The sequence below is a fragment of the Lissotriton helveticus genome, chromosome 9, assembly GCF_964261635.1.
Source record: "Lissotriton helveticus chromosome 9, aLisHel1.1, whole genome shotgun sequence".
Lineage (NCBI taxonomy): Eukaryota > Metazoa > Chordata > Amphibia > Caudata > Salamandridae > Lissotriton > Lissotriton helveticus.
This window is the reverse complement of record NC_136070.1, coordinates 622,761,907-622,784,789: the sequence shown is the minus strand read 5'-3', so window position 1 is coordinate 622,784,789 and position 22,883 is coordinate 622,761,907. Positions and strand designations below refer to the sequence as shown.

The 22,883-nt window shown below is 45.4% G+C and overlaps 1 protein-coding gene across 1 annotated transcript in view; it reads right to left on the bottom strand.

The window, feature by feature from the left end:
• The window catches only part of LOC144781701 (cytochrome P450 2C16-like), a 369,430-nt gene that overhangs the window by 107,790 nt on the left and 238,757 nt on the right, over positions 1-22,883 (bottom strand). Inside the window, exon 6 of the mRNA XM_078660676.1 lies at positions 5,653-5,794. Coding sequence (XP_078516802.1) covers positions 5,653-5,794 — 142 coding nt within the window. The remainder of the gene's footprint in view (positions 1-5,652; positions 5,795-22,883) is intronic.

The window sequence follows — 22,883 nt, the reverse complement described above, 5'->3', positions numbered from 1 at the left end:
GTATAAATTTGTATTGCAGCTTCTTGTATTTTGAGCAGAACATAACCATATGTTATGTGTCATTAATAGATATGTTGTTGCAGTTGCAAAGAGGCAGATCTGAGTACTTAAAACAACCACGATTAACACCTTTGCTGCTAGGCCTTTCCCCCCTGCTAAGCCTTTTTTGGGCAATTTGGGGTAGTTCCGCGCTTGGGCCCCTGTAACGTTTTGACCACATAAGTTATCCACGCCAAATTTGCGTCCTTTTGAACCAACATCATAGGGATTCTAAAGATACCCAGGGTTTGTAGTTTCTCCAGGAGGGGACCAAGAAATTAGCTAAAATACATCAGATTTTTTCCCCGCAAATGGTATCAACAAAGCAGTTGTGGTGCTGAAATCACCATCTTCCCAGCTTTCAGGGACAAGCAGACATTTGTCAGAAAACCAGAATTATTTACACAGTTTTGGCATTTTTCAGGGACATAGCCTATTTTTGCTATTTTTTGTGCTTTTAGCCTCCTTCTAGTTAATGGTAGAAATGGGTATGAAATCCATAATGGATGCTGGAAAGCTATACATTTTAGAAAAGTAGACACAAATCTGAATTCAGCAAGCGTCATTTGTAGAGATCCTTCAAGGTTTCTTTATAGAAACTTACATTTGAATATAGGAAAAATTGAAATTAGTTGAAATAAACAGCCATTTGTGTGAAGGTTTTCACCTGTAACTTCGCCTAATTATAACAGATGTTTGGTAGCAATATAACTAGCTGTAGATTTTGAACCCTAGCTCTGCCGGCACCTAGGCAAACCTATACATTTTTTTAAACTAGACATCCAGGGAAATCCAGGATGGGGTGACTTGTCTGGCTCCCAACAGGTTCTGTTATCCAGAATCCCTTGCAAACCTCAAAAATTGTAAAAAAAACCAACATATTTTCCTCACATTTCTGTGGTGGAAAGTTTTGGAATCTGCGTGGATCCACAAAATTCCCCACCACCCCGCATTTTCCAAAGTCTTCCAAGAAAAATGGTACCTCACTTGTGGGTTGGCCTAGTGCCCGTGACAGGAAATGGTCCAAAACACAATGTGGACACATTTTCACAGTGAAAACTGAGACTTTTTTTGCAAAGTGCCTAGCTGTAGATTTTTAACCCTAACTCTGCTGGCACCGAGGGAAACAATACAAACCTATACATTTTTTTAAATTAGACGCCCAAGTGATTCCAAAATGGGGAGACTTGACAGGCTCGCACCAGGTTCTGTTACCCAGAATCCCTTGCAAACCTAAATATTTATAAAAAAACACATTTTCCTCACATTTCTGTGCTGCAAAGTTCTGGAATCTGTGTAGATACACAAAATTCCACCCACCCCTCATTCCCCAAAGACTTCCAAGAAAAATGGTACCTCACTAGTGTGGGTAGGTCTAGTCCCCGCTACAGGAAATGGCCCAAAACGCAATGTAGACACGCCACATTTTCACAGTGAAAACTGACCCTTTTTTTGCAAGGTGCGTAACTATAGATTTTTGAACCCTTGCTCTGCCAGCACCTAGGGAAACCTAGCAAACCTATACATTTTTTAAAACTAGATACCAAGGGTAATCTAGGATGGGGTGACTTGTCTGGCTCTCACCAGCTCCTGTTATTCAGAATCCCTTGCAAACCTCAACATTTGTATATAAAAAACATATTTTCCTCACATTTCTGTGGTGGAAAGTTCTGGAATCTGTGTGGATCCACCAAATTCCACCCACCCTGTATTACCAAAAGTCTTCTGAGAAAAATGGTACCTCACTTGTGTGGGTAGGTAAAGTACCCACAACAGGCAATGGCTCAAAACCTATTGAGGCGACACCAAAATTACCTGTCACAAAACAACCTGATTTTTGCAAGGGGGATCCCTGAGTTTTTGGGCCCGGGTTCGCCGGCCATCTAGGCAAACCTACCAAACCCACACTTTTCTGAAAACTAGACACCCGGGGGAGTTTAGCAAGGTATGGCTTGCGTGGGTCCCACAACATTTCCCTACCCAGAATCCCCTGCAAACCTCAAATATTGTTGAAAAAATCATTTTTTTCTCACATTTCTGTGTGAGAAAGTGTAGGATCACCGGTCTGACACACATTTCCTATCACCCCCTTGCCTCCCGATAAAAATGGTACCTCACATGTGTGGGTAGGCATTGTGGCTGCAACAGGAAATGGCACAACCCCTACTGTTTAGCTGAAAAAAAAACATTTTCCACATATTTTTATGTGGAATCACCGTGCCGGGACATATGTCCTACCCCACAGCATTCTCCTTAGTGTCCCGAGTAAAATATTACCTCACTTGTGTGGGTATCCAATGCAGAATTGGCTAAAATCGTATTTTAAAAAAAATGTGGCGCCTAGAATTCTCTGTGCTATACCCTAAGTCCCTATGTTTAGGGCTATTCACAGTAACAGGCCCTTGCCGCGTCCACACAAATGAGGTATCATTTTACTCAGGAGACTGAGAGGAACACTGTGGGGTAGGACACTTGTGCCGGCACAGTGAATCTACCCAAAAATATGTGTAAAATTTGTTTTTTCAGCTAAATTTGAGATTTGCAAGACATTCGGGGTATGGAAACATTGGGGGTTCCACACAAGTCATACCTTGCTGGACTCCCCCGGGTGTCTAGTTTTCAGACATGTGTATGTTTGGTAATTTCCCAAAAGGGCCACTGAGCCCGGGGCCAAAAACCCAGGTGACCCTCCTTGCAAAACAAGGCTGTTTTGTGATAGGTACTTTTGATGTCTCCTCAATACGTTTTGGGCCCTTGCCTGTCGCGGGTACTTGACCCACCCATGCGAGTGAGGTATCATTTTTATCGAGAGACCTGGGGGCACAATGGGTGGTAGGAAATTTGAGGATCCACGCAGATTCTAGAACTTTTCCGGACAGAAAGTTGAGAAAAACCTGATTTTTTAAGCTAAATTTGAGCTTTGCAGGGGATTCTGGGTAGGTAAACATTGAGGGAAACACACAATCCATACCTCGCTGGACTCCCCCGGGTGTCTAGTTTTCAGAAATGTGTGGGTTTGGTAGTTTCCTAAGATAGCTGCCGAGCCCGGGTCCAAAAACCCAGGTGACCCCCCTTGCAAAGCCAGGTTATTCTGTCATATGTAATTTTGATGTCTCCTCAATACGTTTTGGGCCACCCCCTGTTGCGGGTACTTGATCCACCCACACAAGTGAGGTGCCATTTTTCTTGGAAGACTTTAGAAAATGTGGTTTGAGTGGAATTTTGTGGATCCACGCAGATTTCAGAACTTTCCACCACAGAAATGTGAGGAAAATGTGTTTTTTTTTACAAATGTTGATGTTTGGAAGGGGTTCTGGGTAACAGAATCTGGTGGGAGGCAGGCAAGCCACCCCTTCCTATGTTCCCCTGGGTGTCTAGTTTTCAAATATGTATAGTTTTGCTTGGTTGCTCTATATGCCGGCAGAGCTAGGGTTCAAAATCTACAGCTAGGCACTTTGCAAAAAAAGGACAAGTTTTCACTGTGAAAATGTGGTGTGCCCACGTTGCGCTTTGGGCGTTTCCTGTCGCGGGCCCTAGACCTACCCACACAAGTGAGGTACCATTTTTTTTGGAAGACTTTGGGGGATGCGGGGTGTGTGGAATTTTGTGGATCCACGCTGATTCTAGAACTTTCCACCACAGAAATGCGAGGAAAATGTGTTTTATTAACTAAGTTTGAGGCTTGCAAGGGATTTGGATAACAGAACTTGGTGAATATATATATATATATATATATATATATATATATATATATATAACATTTCTATGGCAAAATGAAACCCCTCATTTTGTTCCTTTTCAAAATAAATGTATTAAGTGTTAACACTTTATTCCAATCAAGATGACTTCAGGTGTGCCATACTTTTGTCATAAGTAAGACTGTTAGCGCTCTAGTAGTTCTTTAGAACACTCTGGGACATTCTGTCATTGGGCTATAGTTGGGCTACATTTGGCTGATATTTGGGCTACATTTGTTTTTTTTTGTCTCTGGTGGCCATCTTTGGGCTACATTGGGCTACATTGGGCTACATTTGGGCTACATTTGGGCTCTTTTGTCTCTGGTGGCCATCTTGGGAGACTGCATATCAGAATTTTTTTAATGAAATATAAGAGGATTTGAGAAGTCACTCAAAATGTGCCCTCATTTTTCTTTCTTCAGCACTAATCATAATTTCTATGGCAAAATGAACCCCCTCATTTTGTTCCTTTGCAAATTAAATGTTTTAAGTGTTAACACTTTATTCCAATCAAGATGACTTCAGGTGTGCCATACTTTTGTCATAAGTAAGACTGTTAGCGCTCTAGTTGTTCTTTAGAACACTCTGGGACATTCTGTCATTGGGCTATAGTTGGGCTACATCTGGCTGATATTTGGGCTACATTTGTTTTTTTTTGTCTCTGGTGGCCATCTTTGGGCTACATTGGGCTACATTGGGCTACATTTGGGCTCTAACATATATATAGCCCAATGTAGCCCAAGATATATTTTTTCAAAGTTAATTTTCGTAAAAACAACTGTAGCACATATCTTGAGACATAGCAAAGGCACATCGGGCTACCAGTCCCTACAATTTTGCCAAGTTTGGTGAAAATCCATGCAGCCTTTCGGGCTAAAAGTGAGGACAACCGCCCTATGGAAATTAACATGGGGAAAACACGTTTTGGGACCCCCCTTTTTTCTCGGCCCCCGCTTGACGAATCCCCCCCAAACTTTCAGGGAAGGACCGGAGAGTAAATGTGCCATTTCCAGGAAAATTTCAGCCAATTCCGCCCATCAACGCAAAAGTTATTCAACATAGAATTTTGAAAAATCCCATAGGAAAAAATCCTAACTATATATACCTACTGGCGACCGCCAGTAGGTAATATATATATATATTTTACAGTACACAGTGCTCAGAAACTTGTATTGTGCCAGGACACATCAGTTTGCTTGAGAACTTAAGGCGTGGTTTACATTGTTGTGGACGGGTTCCTCCATCACAGAGGTGAGAGGAATTCGCATTAACTTGGTGAAATTCCAGGTCATATGTTTAAGCCTCTGATATATCAAAAGCAAAAAGCAGGGTTTCAGCTCTGAGCTCAGCCTGAAAGTCTTTATGATACTGTAAAGGGTACTTTTTCATTGTGTTTAGACCGTAGGCTGACGACATCATACCAATCTTTGATTCAAAATTGGGCATTGTGCGGTTAAAACTCAAATCAAGTTTTCCAATGAACGACAAATGAGAACTTGATTTTCACTGGCCATAAGTGCCTCATTTCTTTATGGTGAGTTGGCAACTTAAATGGCGAGCTCTTTGTTATTTTTCGGGTATCAGAGCGCTATACATAGCACCAGTTGCAGTACATGAGGACACATTAATTTTTGTTAGGCGCAGGGAGATTAAGTGATTTGCCCTGAATCACAGGATGTTCAGCGTCATTGCCGAGGATCAAACCCAGTTCCCCAGATTCGAGGTTGACCGCCCTAGCCGTTAGGCCAACTCCTCTCCCCAATCTCCTCTCTAAGAAATGTGCTTTCTTTTTTATAAATAACGTTTTTTATTTAATAACATGTCCTTCATCCAAACATACTGGATTATCTTGGCCCTGTTAATTAGGTTGTCTTACCTTCCACTTCTGGATTCTTCAGGAATATCATGAGCCCAGATCTGAGGGTGATACTGACTGTTTCAGTACCTGCACCAAAAAGGTTCAATGCAGTCCCCACCAAGTTCTTCATGTTAAATTCACTGGCCGGGTTCTGTGTTTCCTAAAGAAAAAGCAAACTGTTTACAAGAATCTGAAGATTCTTTGGTGGCTGCCGATGAACATGTTCTTCTTTTTAATGGATGCCTTTTGTGATGTGTATTCTTATCAAAGCAACAAAATTGGGGAGTATAGAGGTAGTGGATAGAATCCGCCTCCAGTACGATGTTCATAAACACAAAGATTCTATCCTTAGGTATTTTTATATTTTTTATATTTATTGTTATAATTACTCATGTTATGTGCACAAAGGTAGGTGCTGTTACTCCGGGAGATGTCCAGGAGGAACACTGTGTGTTTTTAAAATACCCCTCGCACACTATGACTCCTATAGTGTCATGCTTCATCATGGGGGTCTTCCTGTCACTTTACGGGGCGGGGCCTGCTACCACCAACAAATACGTGGGAGCACTGTTTTTCTGTGATAGGCTATGTGTGGTGAGGATAGTGGGAGTGGTAGGCTTGTGTGGTGGCTTTGTTAATGCAAATGCATTCGTGCATGTTTAGCATTGTGGCGGGCGGTGCTGAGAGCCCTGCCCGCCACAATGCTAAACATGCAGGATGCGCCTGCCACAGTGGCGGGCGCATCCTAATGCCCCCCACGGGACCCCCGCCCTTATGGCGGGCGGTCCCAAAGACCCACCCGCCATCCTAATGACCCCCATAGTGTTCCTCCTGGACATCTCCCAGAGTAACAGCACCCACCTTTGTGCACATAACGTGAGTAATTATAACAATGAACATAACAAATATAAAAATACCTAAGGATAGAATCTTTGTGTTTATGATGTGTATTCTTAGCCGTATACAGACAAATTTACTAATTAGAAAGCCTCAGAGTACTTATGTTTATTTCTCTGAAGGAAACCCAGGAAAAAGTATTAAGCCCAATCAATGAGCAAAGAAATACAAATGGTTACTTAGGCACACTGAAAAGACAGGTTGTTTAATGTTTATGTTCGCAGAAACATGCAACTATCTATGAATATCGCCCCAAATTACAAGTCATGCGGCAAATAATTATTGCATGATTCTAGACGTTGTTGTCACTATATCTGATTGCACGTCTTTCTGCATGCTGAAATATCAGTTGTTAAAATCACATGTGGAAAAATAATTCAAGAAGAATGGCAACTATTTTCACATGAAGAAATTTTACCTCCAGCCCCGAGTAGGTGCAATACAGGTTCGAATAGTAAAAAATAAGTGAAATGCATTGTTAGACCTTCCACTCTTAGGGTGGTCTTTTGCCAACTTTTTCCTGCTTACCTCAACTTTTTGCTGTATATTTTGGTGGCCTTAGGACTCTGAGCACTTCGCAGCTGCCAACTAGTGCTAAAGTGCATGTGCTTCTCCCCTAAACATGGTGACATTGGTGTATACCTGATTGGCATATTTAGTATACCTGTAATTCTCTTGTAAAGTGATATACCATATATCCAGGGCATGTAATATAAATGATATTAATAGGTCTGCAGCACAGGTTGTGCCACCCACACAAGTAGCCTGTCTCAGGCCTGCCATTGTATGGTCTGTGTGTGCAGTTTACTGCCACTTCAACTTGGCATTTAAAACCACATGCAAAGCCTTAAACTCTTCTTTTACTACAATTAAGTCATCCCTAATGTAGGCCCTAGGTAGCCCTAAGGGGTTCACTGACACAATATCAACTCCCAAAATATTGCGATACCAAACTATTGTGAAAAAAATATTGATGAAAACAATATCGTCATCATATCTTTATAATGGTAAGTATTTTTTTCTTTTATATTGATGTAATTAATATTGTTGTATTAAATATCATTAAACAATATGTAAATAAATGAATAAATATTAAATAATATAAATAACACTAATGAAAAAAATATTATGAATATATTTTTTAACAACTATAAAAAATTACTAAATTTAAAAAATTTAAACACACATATATAATAATTAATATATATTTACATATATCTACTCATAAAATCATTTATAAATTATTAGTTATAATGTATTTTATAGTTTCAAAATTGTTAAATGATGTTATATTAAAAAAGATGTATATATTTACTTACACTAATAAAATAAAACCAATTAAAAAAACATGCTCATCAAATAAAAAATGAAACAACTTAAAATCCGCAATAAATTATAAAAAATATTTCACACATGAAAAACATCAATGATTAAAAAATATAATTTTAAATAAACAAAAATACAATAATTTAAATTAGAACAATAAAAAACGAAAGTATACATTTTAATGCATATACTTTCCCCATTACAATTTATTTAGAACTACGCAAACTATCATAATCAATATATAAAAAACGTACAATTACCACGTCATGCATTGCAAAAATTAAAACATTTGCTAAAATTTACAAATCTCCTCCAATAAATGCAATATTAGTATTTGCTATAGTCCTTTGAGCCACTACAACACAAGGAAAACTGTTGCAGTACAAAAGGGTAACATTTACTATTCCCACTCCAACCAAAACAACAGGTGGTAAAGTGATGGATTGCAGAGGAGTAAAATTTAGTATTCCCACTCCACTTAGTACAACAATAGAGGAAGTGTTGGATAGAGGAGGGTTCAAATTTAGTATTCCCACTCCAACCAGTACAACAGTAGAAAAAGTGTTGGATAGCAGAGTGGTAACATTTACGATTCCCACTCCAGCAAGTAAAACAGTAGGGAACGTTTTGGATTGTGGAGGGGTTAAATTTACTATTCCCACTCCAGTCAGTACAACAGTAGGAAACGTGTTTTATAGTGGAGGGGCAAAATTTACCATTCCCAATCCAATATGTTCAATAGTAGGGGAAGTGTTGTATTGCATAGGGGAAACATTTACTATTGCCACTCCAGTCAATACAATTGTAGGGAAAGTTTTGGATAGAGGAAGGGTAAAATGTACTATTTCACTCCACTCAGTACAATAATAGGGAAAGTGTTGGATAACGGAGTGGTAAAATTTGCGATTTCCACTCCAGCAATGAAAACAGTAGGGACAGTTTTGGATAGCGGAGGGGTAAAATTTACTATTTCCACTCCACTCAGTACGATAATAGGAAAAGTGTTGGATAGCGGAGGAGAAAAATTCATTATTCCCACTCCAGCACGTGCAACAATAGTAAAAGTGTTGGATAGCGCAGGGGTCAAATTTACCATTCCCACACCAATAAGAAAAACAGTAGGGAAAGGGTTAGATAGCGGAGGGGTAAGATTTACTATTTCAAGTCCAGTCATAACAACAGTAGGGAAAGTGTTGGATAAGGGAAGGGTTACATTTACTGTTCTTACTACAGTCAGTACAAGAGTAGGGAAAGTGTTGGATTGCGGAGGAGTGAAATGTACTATTCCCACTCCAGTTAGTACAATAGAAAAAGTGACAAAAACAACATGTAATTATTTCAAAAACAAATTTAAATGGGTGTGTGGCCAACAGCTGAACAAGATGGCCGCACACTAGCGCGGCTCAGGCGCCCAAAACCTGCATCGTGAACCATCCATAGGACAATCCGCTACAGAGAGTTAAGACTTAGTAACCTGCTGCACCAGGGCACACCTTGGTCCAGCCTGGACTGGAAAAAAACGAGCTACTGCAGGCCAGAAATCACCGAGTCAGGCCACTATGCGGTGCCAGGTGGGCCTCTGCTCTTGTCCAGCCGCGAATAACCCGGTAGTGGCGTGACGCCGGCGGCCGCAAAGCAACAATGAGAGCCTGGCTCACTGAGGATGGGCCCGGAGCGTGGACTCACGAAAAACACTCAAACTTGCCCCGCAGAGTGAAGGAGATAAACACACTCGCTCGTTGACTGGGCCCGCTCAAGAACGTGCCACTGCGTTGCGCCAAGAAGAACCGACCCGTCTGGTGCTCTCAGGCCGTATGGGAGGGATGGTGCTGGTGTCGGGTGCCGGGCCCAGCTGGGGTAAGATAAAGCAGGATCTAGATCGGGCGTGTTGACTGGTGCCTTGTGAGTCAGGAGCCTTCGGGCATTGCCGTGAGTCCAGCGGTATAATAGTGCATGTGGGGCCAGCTAAAGTGAAGTGCTTTACTGACCCAGACACTGGGGTCACCGAGAGAGCAGTGAGCCTTCTACCCAGGGCCAGAGAGATCAGTCCCCATGCAGGAGCCAACGTAGAGCCTTGACATAGGAGGTACAGCTGCAGCTCCAGAACTGAGAAAGCACGCCGAGGGTGGCAGAGCGAGACAGTGAAAGCTGACAGGTCGAATAGGGCTCTGCCATTCTGGCCCATGCAGGTCGCAGTGAGTAATCACTAGGTTACGCCCCACACCAAATGTTACGGGTTTTTTACTTCTCTCCAATATGGTTTCCACTTGTTCCGGGTGATGTAAATTTCATCATGTGTATTGACAATTGTTTTCTCTTTTTATGTGTCAACTACTACATGTTCTTAGATCATGTTTTGTATCATTCCCAGCCCTGACGACCACTGTTTCTCTGATGAAACACGTGTCGGCTGGCTGCGTTGTGTAAAACTATCGATTAAAAAGAAAAACAAGATACCTACATTGGATTCTGCACTAATTTTGTTTCCTTTCTACAGCTGCATTATCTGTTTTAATATCTGTGTGTGTGCACGGGATTGTTGCTACGAAGTCAATCACAATCACAGGCATTTATATAGCGCACTACTTACCCGGAGGGTCTCAAGGCGCTGGGGGGGGTGCTGCTACTGCTCGAATAGCCAGGTCTTGAGCTTCTTCCTGAAGGAGAGGTGGTCTTGGGTCAGGCGCAGGTCGGTCGGTAGGGAGTTCCAGGTCTTGGCGGCCAGGTAGGAGAAGTACCTCCCTCCCGTTGTCGTTCTTCGGATGCGGGGGACGGCGGCGAGGGCGTGGTTGGCTGATCGGAGGTGTCGTTTGGGAGCGTAGAAGTTGATGCGGTTGTTGAGGTAGCTGGGGCCTTGATCGTGTAGGGTTTTGTGTGCGTGGGTGAGGAGGCGGAAGGTGATTCTTTTGTTGACGGGGAGCCAATGCAGGTCTCTCAGATGTCCGGAGATGTGGCTGTGTCGTGGGATGTCGAGGATGAGTCTGGCTGAGGCGTTCTGGATCCGCTGGAGTGTCTTCTGGAGCTTGGCGGTGGTTCCGGCGTAGAGGGCGTTGCCGTAGTCCAGTCGGCTGGTGACGAGGGCCTGGGTGACCGTCTTCCTGGTCTCGGTGGGGATCCACCGGAAGATCTTCCGTAGCATGCGCAGGATGTTGAAGCATGACGAGGAGACGGCGTTGACTTGTCTGGTCATGGTGAGGGAGGAGTCCAAGATGAAGCCCAGGTTGCGTGCGTGGTCTGTCGGTTTGGGTGCGCTGCCCAGGGCAGGGGGCCACCAGGAGTTGTCCCAGGCAGAGGGTGATGATCCAAGGATGAGGACTTCCGTCTTGTCAGAGTTCAGTTTCAGGCGGCTGCTCGACATCCACTCGGCTACGTCTTTCATCCCTTCGTGAAGGTTGGCTCTGGCGGCGGCGGGGTCGTTGGTCAGGGAGAGGATCAGCTGGGTGTCGTCAGCGTAGGAGATGATGTTGAGGTTGTGCTGGCGTGCGATGGCCGCAAGGGGGCTCATGTAGACGTTGAAGAGTGTTGGGCTGAGCGAGGAGCCTTGAGGGACGCCGCAGATGACTTCGGTGGCCTCTGACTTGTACGGTGCAAGACGGACTCTCTGTGTTCTTCTGTTGAGGAATGAGATGATCCAATCCAGTGCCTTCTCCTGGATTCCGATGTTGCTGAGGCGCTGCACTAGGGTGCGGTGGCAGACAGTGTCGAATGCCGCGGAGAGGTCCAGGAGGATGAGGGCCGCTGTTTTTCCGTTGTCCATCAGGGCTCGGATGTCATCGGTGGCGGCGATGAGGGCGGTCTCGGTGCTGTGGTTGGCTCGGAAGCCCAACTGAGAGGGGTCGAGGGATCCATTCGTCTCGAGGAAGGCGGCCAGCTGCTTGTTGACGGTCTTCTCGATGACTTTGGCTGGGAACGGGAGGAGCGAGATGGGGCAGTAATTCTTGAGTTCGGTGGGGTCCGCTGTAGGTTTCTTGAGTAGGGCGCTGAGTTCGGCGTGCTTCCAGCTCTCCGGGAAGGTGGCGGTGTCGAAGGAGGTGTTGATGATGTCCCGCAGGTGGGGTGCGATGATTGCGTCGGCCCTGTTGAAGACGTGGTGAGGGCAGGGGTCGGTCGGAGATCCGGAATGGATGGAGTTCATCAAGCGGATGGTGTCTTCGGTGCTGATCGGAGTCCAGGCGCGGAGGGTGGTGGTGGGGGGCGGTGGTTCGGTTGTGACGTGCGTCGGTTGAGTGCTGAAGCTGTTGTGTATGTCCGCGATCTTGTTGTGGAAGTAGGAGGCGAGGGAGTTGCAGAGGTCTTGCGACGGGGAGATGTCGTTGTTTCCGGCGTTGGGGTTGGAGAGCTCTTTGAGGATGTTGAAGAGTTCCTTGCAGTTGTGTGCGTTGTTGTCCAGCCGGTCCTTGAATGCGGTTTTCTTAGTGGCGCGGATCAGTTGGTGGTGCTTCCGGGTGGCAAGCTTGAGGGCGGTCATGTTGTCCGGTGTTGGTTCTCTTCTCCAGGCTTTCTCGAGGGCTCGGCAGTTCTTCTTGGAGCTCTTGAGTTCGTTGGTGAACCATGGGGCCTTCTTGCTGCCGGGTCTGCTAGGCGGGGTCCTCAGTGGGGCGAGTTCGTCCGCGCAGTAGTTGATCCACTTCGTGAGGTTGTCGGCGGCCTGGCTGGGGTTCGTTGAGCTGGCGGGGGGGTGCTGGCTCAGGGAAGCGTCGAGCTGGTCAGCTGTGATCTTGTTCCAGTTTCTTCGAGCAACCGGTTGCTGGTGGTGGTGGATCGTCGTTCTTGTGAAGGTGAAGTGGATGCAGCTGTGGTCTGTCCAATGGAGTCCGGTGGCGTGGCTGAAGGCGATGTCTTTGCTGGATGAGAAGACGGCGTCGAGTGTGTGTCCTGCGAGGTGGGTGGGGGTGGATACCAGCTGCTTGAGTCCGAGGTTGGCGAGGCTGTCGAGCAGGGTGGTGGTGTTGCGGTCGTTGTTGTTCTCCAGGTGGAAGTTGAGGTCCCCCAGGAGGATGTAGTCAGCGGAGGGGAGGGCATGCGGGCTGACGAAGTCGGCGATGTCCTCGCTGAATTGTGTGCGTGGTCCCGGGGGTCGGTAGATCAGGGTGCCTCTGAGGGTGGTCTTCGGGTCGGTGCGGATCTGGAAGTGTAGGTGTTCGGCTGTTTTCAGGGTGTCGTCGGTGTTGGTCGTGATGTGGATTGTGTCCCTGTGGATGATGGCGATGCCTCCTCCAGTCTGGTTGACGCGATCTCTCCGGGTGATCTTGTATCCCTCTGGGATGGCGATGGCGATGTCGGGCGCTGAGGAGTCGTTCATCCAGGTTTCCGTGAGGAAGGCGACGTCAGGAGCTGTGGTGTCGAGGAGGTTCCAGAGTTCGATGGCGTGTCTGTGGACGGAGCGGGTGTTGAGCAGGATGCACTTGAGGTGGTTGCTGCTGGTGTTCGGCTTGGCGGGTGCTGGAGCGGGGCAGGTCCGGATGCAGGTGAACTTGCAGGCGTGGCAGCTGAAGGGTCCGTGGGTGCGCTTCGGGGTGGCTCGGTAGCATCCAGGGGTTCCGACGGTGTTGAGTGCGAGGAGTTCGGTGGCGTTGTAGGACAGTCGGGTCGTCTTCCGTCGGTGGGGGCCAGGGGTCCTGGCCCTGGGCGCGGTCCAGGCGCGGACGGGCGCAGACGGGCTTACCTTTGGCGCGCCTTCGGCGCACAATCGGCGCGCCCGCTGCGCGTGACCGCTGCGCGTTCGCACGGTCGCCATATATGGCCAAGTGCGAGGGAGGGCGGAGCAGCTGGGAGGCGGGAGCGGGGAGGGTACAGAAAAAAAGGGGCGTGGTTAGCGGGGGTGGCGGGAAGCGGGGAGCGGGGAGGGAGGAGACCGAGAACAGGGGACAGGCGAAAATACAGGCACAATACAAAAGTACAAAAAAGAACAGAAATTGAACACAATATTACTCAGCAGTCAGGGGGGCACACAGCAGGAAAACGGGGTACAGGAGCACAGCGCTATCACGCAGGAGACCACGCCGCTCGGAGGCAGGGGGCGTGGTCACACGGCGGCAGCAGGGGCAGCGAGGAGGCACACGCAGCAGCTGGTGGCCGTGCGGCGCGGGGGTGTCCTAGATTAGGTCACACTCACCTGCGTCGCACGGTCGCCATATATGGCCAAGTGCGAGGGAGGGCGGAGCAGCTGGGAGGCGGGAGCGGGGAGGGTACAGAAAAAAAGGGGCGTGGTTAGCGGGGGTGGCGGGAAGCGGGGAGCGGGGAGGGAGGAGACCGAGAACAGGGGACAGGCGAAAATACAGGCACAATACAAAAGTACAAAAAAGAACAGAAATTTACACAATATTACTCAGCAGTCAGGGGGGCACACAGCAGGAAAACGGGGTACAGGAGCACAGCGCTATCACGCAGGAGACCACGCCGCTCGGAGGCAGGGGGCGTGGTCACACGGCGGCAGCAGGGGCAGCGAGGAGGCACACGCAGCAGCTGGTGGCCGTGCGGCGCGGGGGTGTCCTAGATTAGGTCACCAGAGTAACTGGTTGACTTCAGACCCCTAGGTGTCCTCTGGAAGCGCTCAGGGACAAGGAAATGGCTGGAGGAAAGAGCAGCTGCATCTCGCTACAGACTAAGTTTGATAAATATGCGTGGAAGCAAGGAACCAGTGACCAAGCATCAAGCTCTAAAGAAGCTCAAAACAAAGACAGGCCATCGTCAAGAGAGGGAAAGAAAGACGAAGTAACGCTGAATGACATCATGGTTGCAATCACAACTCTGTGCACCTCACTAAAAACCAGGATAGATTCGGTCTCCTCAGAGGTTGCCCTAATCAGGGCGGACATTCGAAACTTGCACGCCAGAATTAAAGAGGGGGAGACCACAACCAAGGCACTGATGTCAGACACAACTTCGCTTAAAAAGCAGGTCAGTGAGCTAAAACTAAAAACTGACAGACGGAAGAGCTGCTTGAGGACTATGAAGGGAAGGCCAGGTGCAACAACATCCGCATCCTAAGAGTGCTGGAGAGACCAGAGGGCCCCACAGCTCATCTCTTAGTGGAAGATTTGATCACTAATCATCTCAAGGCTGCGAGCCTCTCAAGCTACTTCTCCTTACAAAGAGCGCACAGGGTGCAGGGGGGAAACCGAGGCCGGGTGCACCCCCACTGCCCATTCTGGCATGAGTGTTCAATTTTCGGGACAGAGATGCCATCCTCTAGGCGGCACGTAAATCCCCAAACATCAAGTTTGAGTACAGCACAGTCACCTTTTTCCCTGACTTCTCATTGAAAGTACAATGACAGCGCTGAAGCTTCATTGAGGTTAAGAAGGCCCTCCGGGAAAAAGGCGATAAGTATTCCATGTTGTAAGGTAAGGCCTGGTTCTTCCCTAGCTTAGAAGAAACATGGGACTGGCTGGAGGGCTGGCGAACATCTGGGAAATGCACACAGACCGGCATGGGTGAGAGGCAGCCCCGGACCCACAGGCAGGGCGAGACAGCCGATAAATCAGACTCGAGCGCGACAACACAGATCCGAGAAAGGGACACAAAAGACTAAGGGGCCGATTCTGATCTCGGTCAGAAGGGCACCAAATTGGGTTCGGCATTAGCGGATCCGATTCGGAGGCTGGATTTCCGTCCGAGTCATACACAGGTCCGGACATTGAAGTACGATGCAAACAAGCGCAAAATCTCTGTCCGAATCGTTTCCAGGTCCGTACGACTCAGTCAGAAGCAAACCGTGGCACGCAAAGGAGACGTTTCATGACCGAGCTAGTACAATGCTCGATTCGTACAGCCGGATTGAGTCAGATCGTCTGGCTCGCAATAGCCCTCAGAGTTGGACTTCGGGGGTCCACGTCGGACCCCCTGTTACCAGCAGCCTTAAGACTCGGACACAGGGGGAGACCCATGGGTCTCCCCAACACAGGCATGTTTGGTGCTGATGGCACCGACGCGTACCCGCTGTAGGGGGCGCACTTGTCTGCGATGTACCCATTCAGTCAATGGGAGCCCATGTACACATCGTACGACCGGCTCCCATTGACTTCAATGGGAGTCTGACCGAACCGAGTCCGACAGCATACGGCCGCATCGTACTCACTCGTTCGGACTGCAGGAGTCCGATCGATCGGGAAACACCCCAGATCTGGCTCGGTTGGAGTGCTTCCGACCCAGATCGAAATCGGCCTCTAAATTGTGAACAACAAGGTTCCAGGCAAGATCAAATCTATAGTGACCCAGTCTTGAGATCTCCGCATATCAACAAATGTCTAATATTGTGTTTACTGTGTATGCATGTGCTTGGTAGGGATCTAATGACTATGCAGTCGTACCGATACTATTTAACAGCTCATACCAAAAGACACAGGTGCCGGGAAGGGGTTGGAGCCACAATCCACAAAGTTTAGGGGTGGGCAACAGGCACTTTTGGGGAGGCGGGTAGTTCTAGTTCCACCATGCAGGGAGGCAGGGAGGGGGGTTTGGGATTAGACATAGTTAGGGAGCGGGGGTGTTTAAGTTATGTTTTAACGCACCCTTTGCAGTAGGAAGAGCTAAGAAAATCGAAGAAATGGTAGATCACATGGAGCAGTGGGCAGTCTCCTGATCCAGAACGCCACAGGGGAAAGGAAATCACACGAGTGCACCAAGACATAGTTATAGACGTTACATAGACATACCCCCATGAATAGTAATGGTGGAAGGGAGCTACAAGTCTTCACATGGAATATTAAAAGATTGGGGGATAAACTCAAACGAGGAATCGTACTCCAATATCTAAAACGTCAGGCGCCCAAGATCAATCACTGACAGAATATCGAGGAGCTAAATATCGACCTACAAAAATATCGATGACAAAATATCGATTACCATAATATTGAATTTATGTCTACAAACAGGTAAGGAAAAAAATATTGAATCAAAAATATTGTTGTAAATAATATAGTTTGTAAAAATATCAAATTTTCTAAATGTTTAAAAAAAATGTAAAATAGATTAAATAAATATAATTAAGTTAAACATACCTAAAAATAGTTAAATAAGCTTAAAATTAATAAATAATGTATTTTAAAAAAATTAAACATGCATTTTTATTTTTTAATACATATATATTAACTTAAAAATATAAAAAATATTCAATATTTTTTGCGTCGGATAGCGGGAGGGTAAAATTTACTATTCTCACTCCACTGAGTGCAACAGTAGGGAAAGCGTTGGATAGCGGGATGGTAAAAATTACTATTCCCACTCCAGTGAGTGCAACAGTAGGAAAAGCGTTGGATAGCGGGAGGGTAGAAATTACTACTCCCACTGCATTGAGTGCAACAGTAGGGAAAGTGTTCGATAGCGTAGGGGTAAAAATTACTATTCCCACTCCAGTGAGTGCAACAGTAGGGAAAGTGTTGGATAGCGTAGGGGTAAAAATTACTATTCCCACTCCAGAGGGTGCAACAGCAGGGAAAGTGTCGGATAGCGTAGGGGTAACAAATACTATTCCTACTCCAGTGAGTGCATCAGTAAGGAAAATGTTGGATAGCATAGGGGTAAAAATACTATTCCCACTCCAGTGAGTGCAACAGTAGGGAAAGCGTTGGATAGCGTGGGGGTAAAAATGACTATTCCCACGCCAGTGAGTGCAACAGTAGGGAAAGTAATGATTTAATATTTAAATAAAAATAAATATTTATTAATACCAATAAAAAGGTAATTAAAATTAAGTACCAATTACAAAATATTTAATAATTAATTATTTATAAATACCAATACATATTATATATTAAAAATGTATTACCTATTAATAATTATTTACAACACATTAATTTTCAATACCGAAAATTAATAAGTAATAAAAAATACCAATTAATACATACTTTACAGTAAATTAATTATCAAAACATGAAAATAATTTAAATAATGACTTAATTACAATTAAATTACTTCCCACCCTATTCCCCTATAAACCCACACCCGCTCCGAATAATTAATTAATACAATTATTATAATTATCAAGTAATAAAAATTAATGACAAATTAATAAAAATTTATTACTAAATAATAATTAATTAACAATAACTTAATTATCAATACCAATAAATAAAAATAAATAATTACTTAATTACAATTAAATTACCTCTCACCCTATTCCCCTATAAACCCACAATCCGCTACAGAACTAAAATGCAAAATTAAATTAAAAATAATTAATAATTCCTAAAAATGTATATTTAATTTACTATAATTAAATTACTTCGCACCCTATTCACCCTATAAACCCACAAACCGTCACGGAATTCAATTACGCACAAATTAAATAACATACAATTCATTGCTTTAAAAAAATTCTAACATACATTACAAAAATATTACATACTTTTAACATATATACTAACACTTAAAACACTGTAAAAAATGCGATATTTTTAACAACTATGTTATGACTGTCGATATTACTAACTTCGATATTGTGAAAATCAATATTTCTTACCTGAATTTCGATATTCTGCACTACTATGTTTTTGTAATTCGATATTCTGTCCATTCTATATAAAACAAATGATATTCTGTGTAGTCGATATTTTTTTTCCGTATTGTGACTAGTCACCGCCCAAGATAGTCTTCCTGCAGGTGACCCATCTAGTTGGCAACACCTGCAAGACCCTAAACCATTGGGGCTATCAACTCAAAGCTCACGCAGGGTTCACTTCCCATTCCAGGGGGACAGAAATCATTATTCAAAAGTCCTGCCCGTAAATGGTTTGTAACACATGGGTTGATGCCCAGGGTAGCTTTGCAGCCGCCACGGATATATGGGAAGGGAAACCCAAAAGTATGATTTCCGTATATGCTCCCCCCACACTGCAGCAGTCCACTTTGGAGGACCTGAGAAAATTAATCCTTGACCTCCCGGTGAGTACCCTGGTACTTGGAGGTGACTTTAATTTAACACTGGACGGTTTGATGGACGTACGGCCCACTAGACCAGACCCCCATAAAGGGTCTAGAATGGCGAACTTTCTCTCGGCCCTCAGACTGGCCGATATCTAGCGTCAACTTAACCCGGCAATGCAACAATACACTTTTCATTCGAGAGCTTACAACACCCAGTCCCGCATTCACTACCTATTCACACACACAATGGATGTTCCGGGATTTGCTGAAGCCAAGTCAAGGGGCATTTTTTACCATTCTTCAGTTCTGGCCCAGATGAGGGCACAACCCTCACCATTTGCCCATGAGCATTAAAAATCCCACATATCAAAACAGAGTTGCTAAAGGATGTTGACCTGTACTTTGCGGAAAATACTGGATCGGTGGACTCAGCACAATCTCTCTGGGCTACATTTGGAGCTTTTATAAAAGGTAGAGCTTTAGCCCTGACGGTGGAGCACAAAATGGAGATTTCAAGACACATTGAGACACTAGAGGGAGAAATTCTGGAAACCGAACAAAAATTAAATAGTACAGACAACGTCTCCATTAAACAGACTTTAGATGCTAAAAGGAGGGACTATAAACAACTAAGGACAGAGCCTGCTAAATCCAGACAAAAAAACATTTACCATAAAATATATGAAAACGGGGAGAGGACAAGAAAACTGTTAGCTTGGCAGGAGAAAAGGGACCAGGCAAGCCGCTGGGTCCACTGTCTAAGGGGGACATTAGGGCAAGAGTTGACCAAACCCCAAAACATTGCAGAGGCATTTGCTACCCACTTTGAATCCATCTACGCATCCACCAACAATTCTAAGGCGCGGGACTCCCAAAATCTCCTAGCTACAATCCCAGTTACTGTGCACTCTCCTGTGGAGAGTGAAACCTTGGAAGGGATATAACTTATGATGAGCTGCAGGAAGCAATCCGGGATATATGCTCGGGTAAAGTCATGGGACCCAACGGCCTCCCTATCAAGTTCATTAAATTAACAGCCACCAGGGTGACACCCTACCTCCGCGAAATGTATTTAGACAGTTATCAAAAAGGTGCCCACCTAGACGAGATTACACTGGCATCAATAGTGGTCATTCGCAAACAGGACAAACCTGCTAAGGAGTGAGGTCCATACTGTCCCATTTCACTGCTCACAGCATAAACAAAAATCCTTGCCAAACTGCTAGACTGGTAGACTTATCCCCATAATCCAAAAACAAGTACACCCTGATCAATCAGTCTTCATGCCGAGCCGTAATAAGGCCCTTAATCTTCACCGCCTGCATTGAGTTCTGGGCAGAGTGGATACAATACAAGAAGACGCAGCCCTACTTTCGCTTGATGCCAAAATTACATTTGATACAGTCAAATGGCCCTGCCTGTTTGCGGTGTGTGTTGGAGCGCATGGTTTTCGTACCCAAGTATATGTATTGGATAACACTCCTCTACACCAACCCCACAGAGCAAGCAGTACTTAACTGTCACATGTCTCGGCGATTTCAATTAGGTAGAGGTACCCATCAGGCGTGTCCTCTGTCACTGCTTATTTTTGCATTGGTTCTGGAACCTCTATCAGCGTGGGTCAGGGGGGGGACCCTGCCCTGGGGCTTAAAATGGGCAGAACACCATTAAGACAGAATATCCCTCTATGCAGATGATATACTAATATATCTCATGGCCCAGACAGCCTTAATCCACTGTATCCTTCACATATTTTGTATATTTGGTAACCATTCAGGCTACACCATAAACTGGACCAAATCAATACTGTTTTTAATCCAAGGGGTCAAAACCAAAGCTTCCCAGGGGGTGCGAGGTCCCGGTGGCAACAGAGGGATTCCGATATCTGAGGATTTATGTGACCCCAAATCCATCGCTTTTTTATGATGCCTATTTGCAAGGGCACCTGACACACCTTCAGGCAGACATCTGGCATTGACGGACCCTTTCAATGACTCTCCTTGGCAGTACTGCGCTATTTAAAATGCTGGCACTGCCTCGTTTCCTACACGACTTACAGAACACCCCTTTCAGAGTTCCGGACTCCTATTTCTCAAGTATTTAGAGTGCAGTGCGAGTGTTGTTATGCGATGGAAGGTCGCATTGGGTAGCACTGCAGAAACTGACCAGGGGGTGGTATGACGGGGGAATTGCCTTTCCGGACATCAAACTGTACTATTCGGCGTCCCAGCTCACAATAATAAACAGATGGGTCCACAAACCCCATACTGATCCAAGCCACTGGACAGACATCTGGTTAATGGGACAGGGTGGATATCGCAAAGCTTTGTACACAAGCCCCAGGCTCCAGCACCTTACTGGCCCTACTGCCTGTACAATAGAAATTTGGCACATGCTTAATAGAAAGCTAGGGTAGCACAAGAAGATTACCCAAGTTACACCCCTCTGGGGGCCACAGAGGCTCAGCGGGCTCAGCTCCTGCCTAGGATTTCACAAGTGGGAATTGATAAGTATTTATATGGTAAGTGACTTATGGAGGAAGCCCGGGGTGGTCCCTTTTGCCGACCTCCAGAGGGAGTATCAACTATCACAGAAAGAAACCTTTAGATACCTACAAATCAGTCATGCCCGCAAAGCAGCAATCACATCAGGGACATCCCTCCCTGAGGCATCCCCTCTTGAGGACAGACTGCTTCTTGACCCCATGTCCAAAAAGGCAATTTTCCTAACTCACAAGAAACTAATTAACAATAGGCCTGACTCCCTAACGTGCCTCAGGCAACAGTGGGAAGCTGACGTGGGAGAGTTAGAAGAAGAAGGCTGGGGAGATGCACTGGCCTCTCCGCAAAATAGCCATCCCCATGAGGTGGAAACTGGTCCAACTCAAAATCCTCCGCAAGGCCTATCTGGAGGTGGGACCTGTGGTTAAGATGGGGAGGAGAACAGATGCACTCTGCCTAGACATTGCTCACACAAGGGAACCTTTTTTCATATACTCTGGGAATGCCCATCCGTCCAGACTTACTGGGCGAGGGTTATATCTGAACTGAAAAGGGTGAGAGGAAGAAGCTCACCGTCTCCCCGAAGCTGTGCTTATTAAACATATGGGATGCTAATGATCTAACCACCACTGAACAGTGCTGGGTCACCCTAGGATTGCCTGTAGCCAAACATAACATAACAAAAAAATTGGGGAGTCGAGGAATTGCAGACAGTGGGAAGATAGGAGGCAGACATGGACAGATCCATGATTGCTGAAAAAGACATCTTCAAAAACAGGGGTTGCCCTAAAAAATGGGATCGTTAGTGGGCAGCATAGAAAGGGTATCAGGCGAGATCTGTTTGTCTCCAGCTGTTGAATTGTGTCATAATGAGGGGGGGGGACACGAGATCCAGCAGGTAGTGTGGGAGAATCATAATGGATTGCGAGATGCTCAAGACGGACATATCTACTACTATGTACATATGTGTTGAACTCTTCATTTATCCTACTGTATACTATACTATACTATACTAAACTTCGAAGAACAACATCTCAACATTTGTTGAGATGTTGTTCTTCGAAGTTTTGTGTAATAAAAAGAATATAAAACAACAAATTAAAATAAGAAAATATAAATATATTGATAAATATGCACATTTGTTTAATTTTAAAAAACCAAAAAAATACATTGCACAAATACCTACAAATATTATTAAAAATAAAATGCAAATAGGCTGTGTCCTGTCCCCACACAAAGGACTGATTACCCCCCACAGATAGCCTGGCAGACAAGGCTGGGATGAAAGAGGACCTGTGCACTTCAAGGAGCTGCTTTGAAGTCACTCCAACTTCAAATGCACATTTGGGTATTAGTATTGGGTCACTAACCCAAAAAAGACAGTACACTACTGGACCTGTGAAAAAATCTGTCAGGAATATGGACTACTGTGCTCAGGGATTGCCACTCAGCTTGACTGACTGTTCAAAGAACTGTTTCACCTGCTTTGATGAGCTACCCTACTACCTGCTGAGGACAAGGACTGGCTCCATCTCGCTTGACTCCAGACTGAATCCAAGAACTTGCTGACTTTCCTTCGGTATTCTAAAGTCTTAGGCCCATAAAGACTTCTTGCAATTCTGCTGGTGCTGCTGAACTCTGCCATCTGTGAGTCTTACT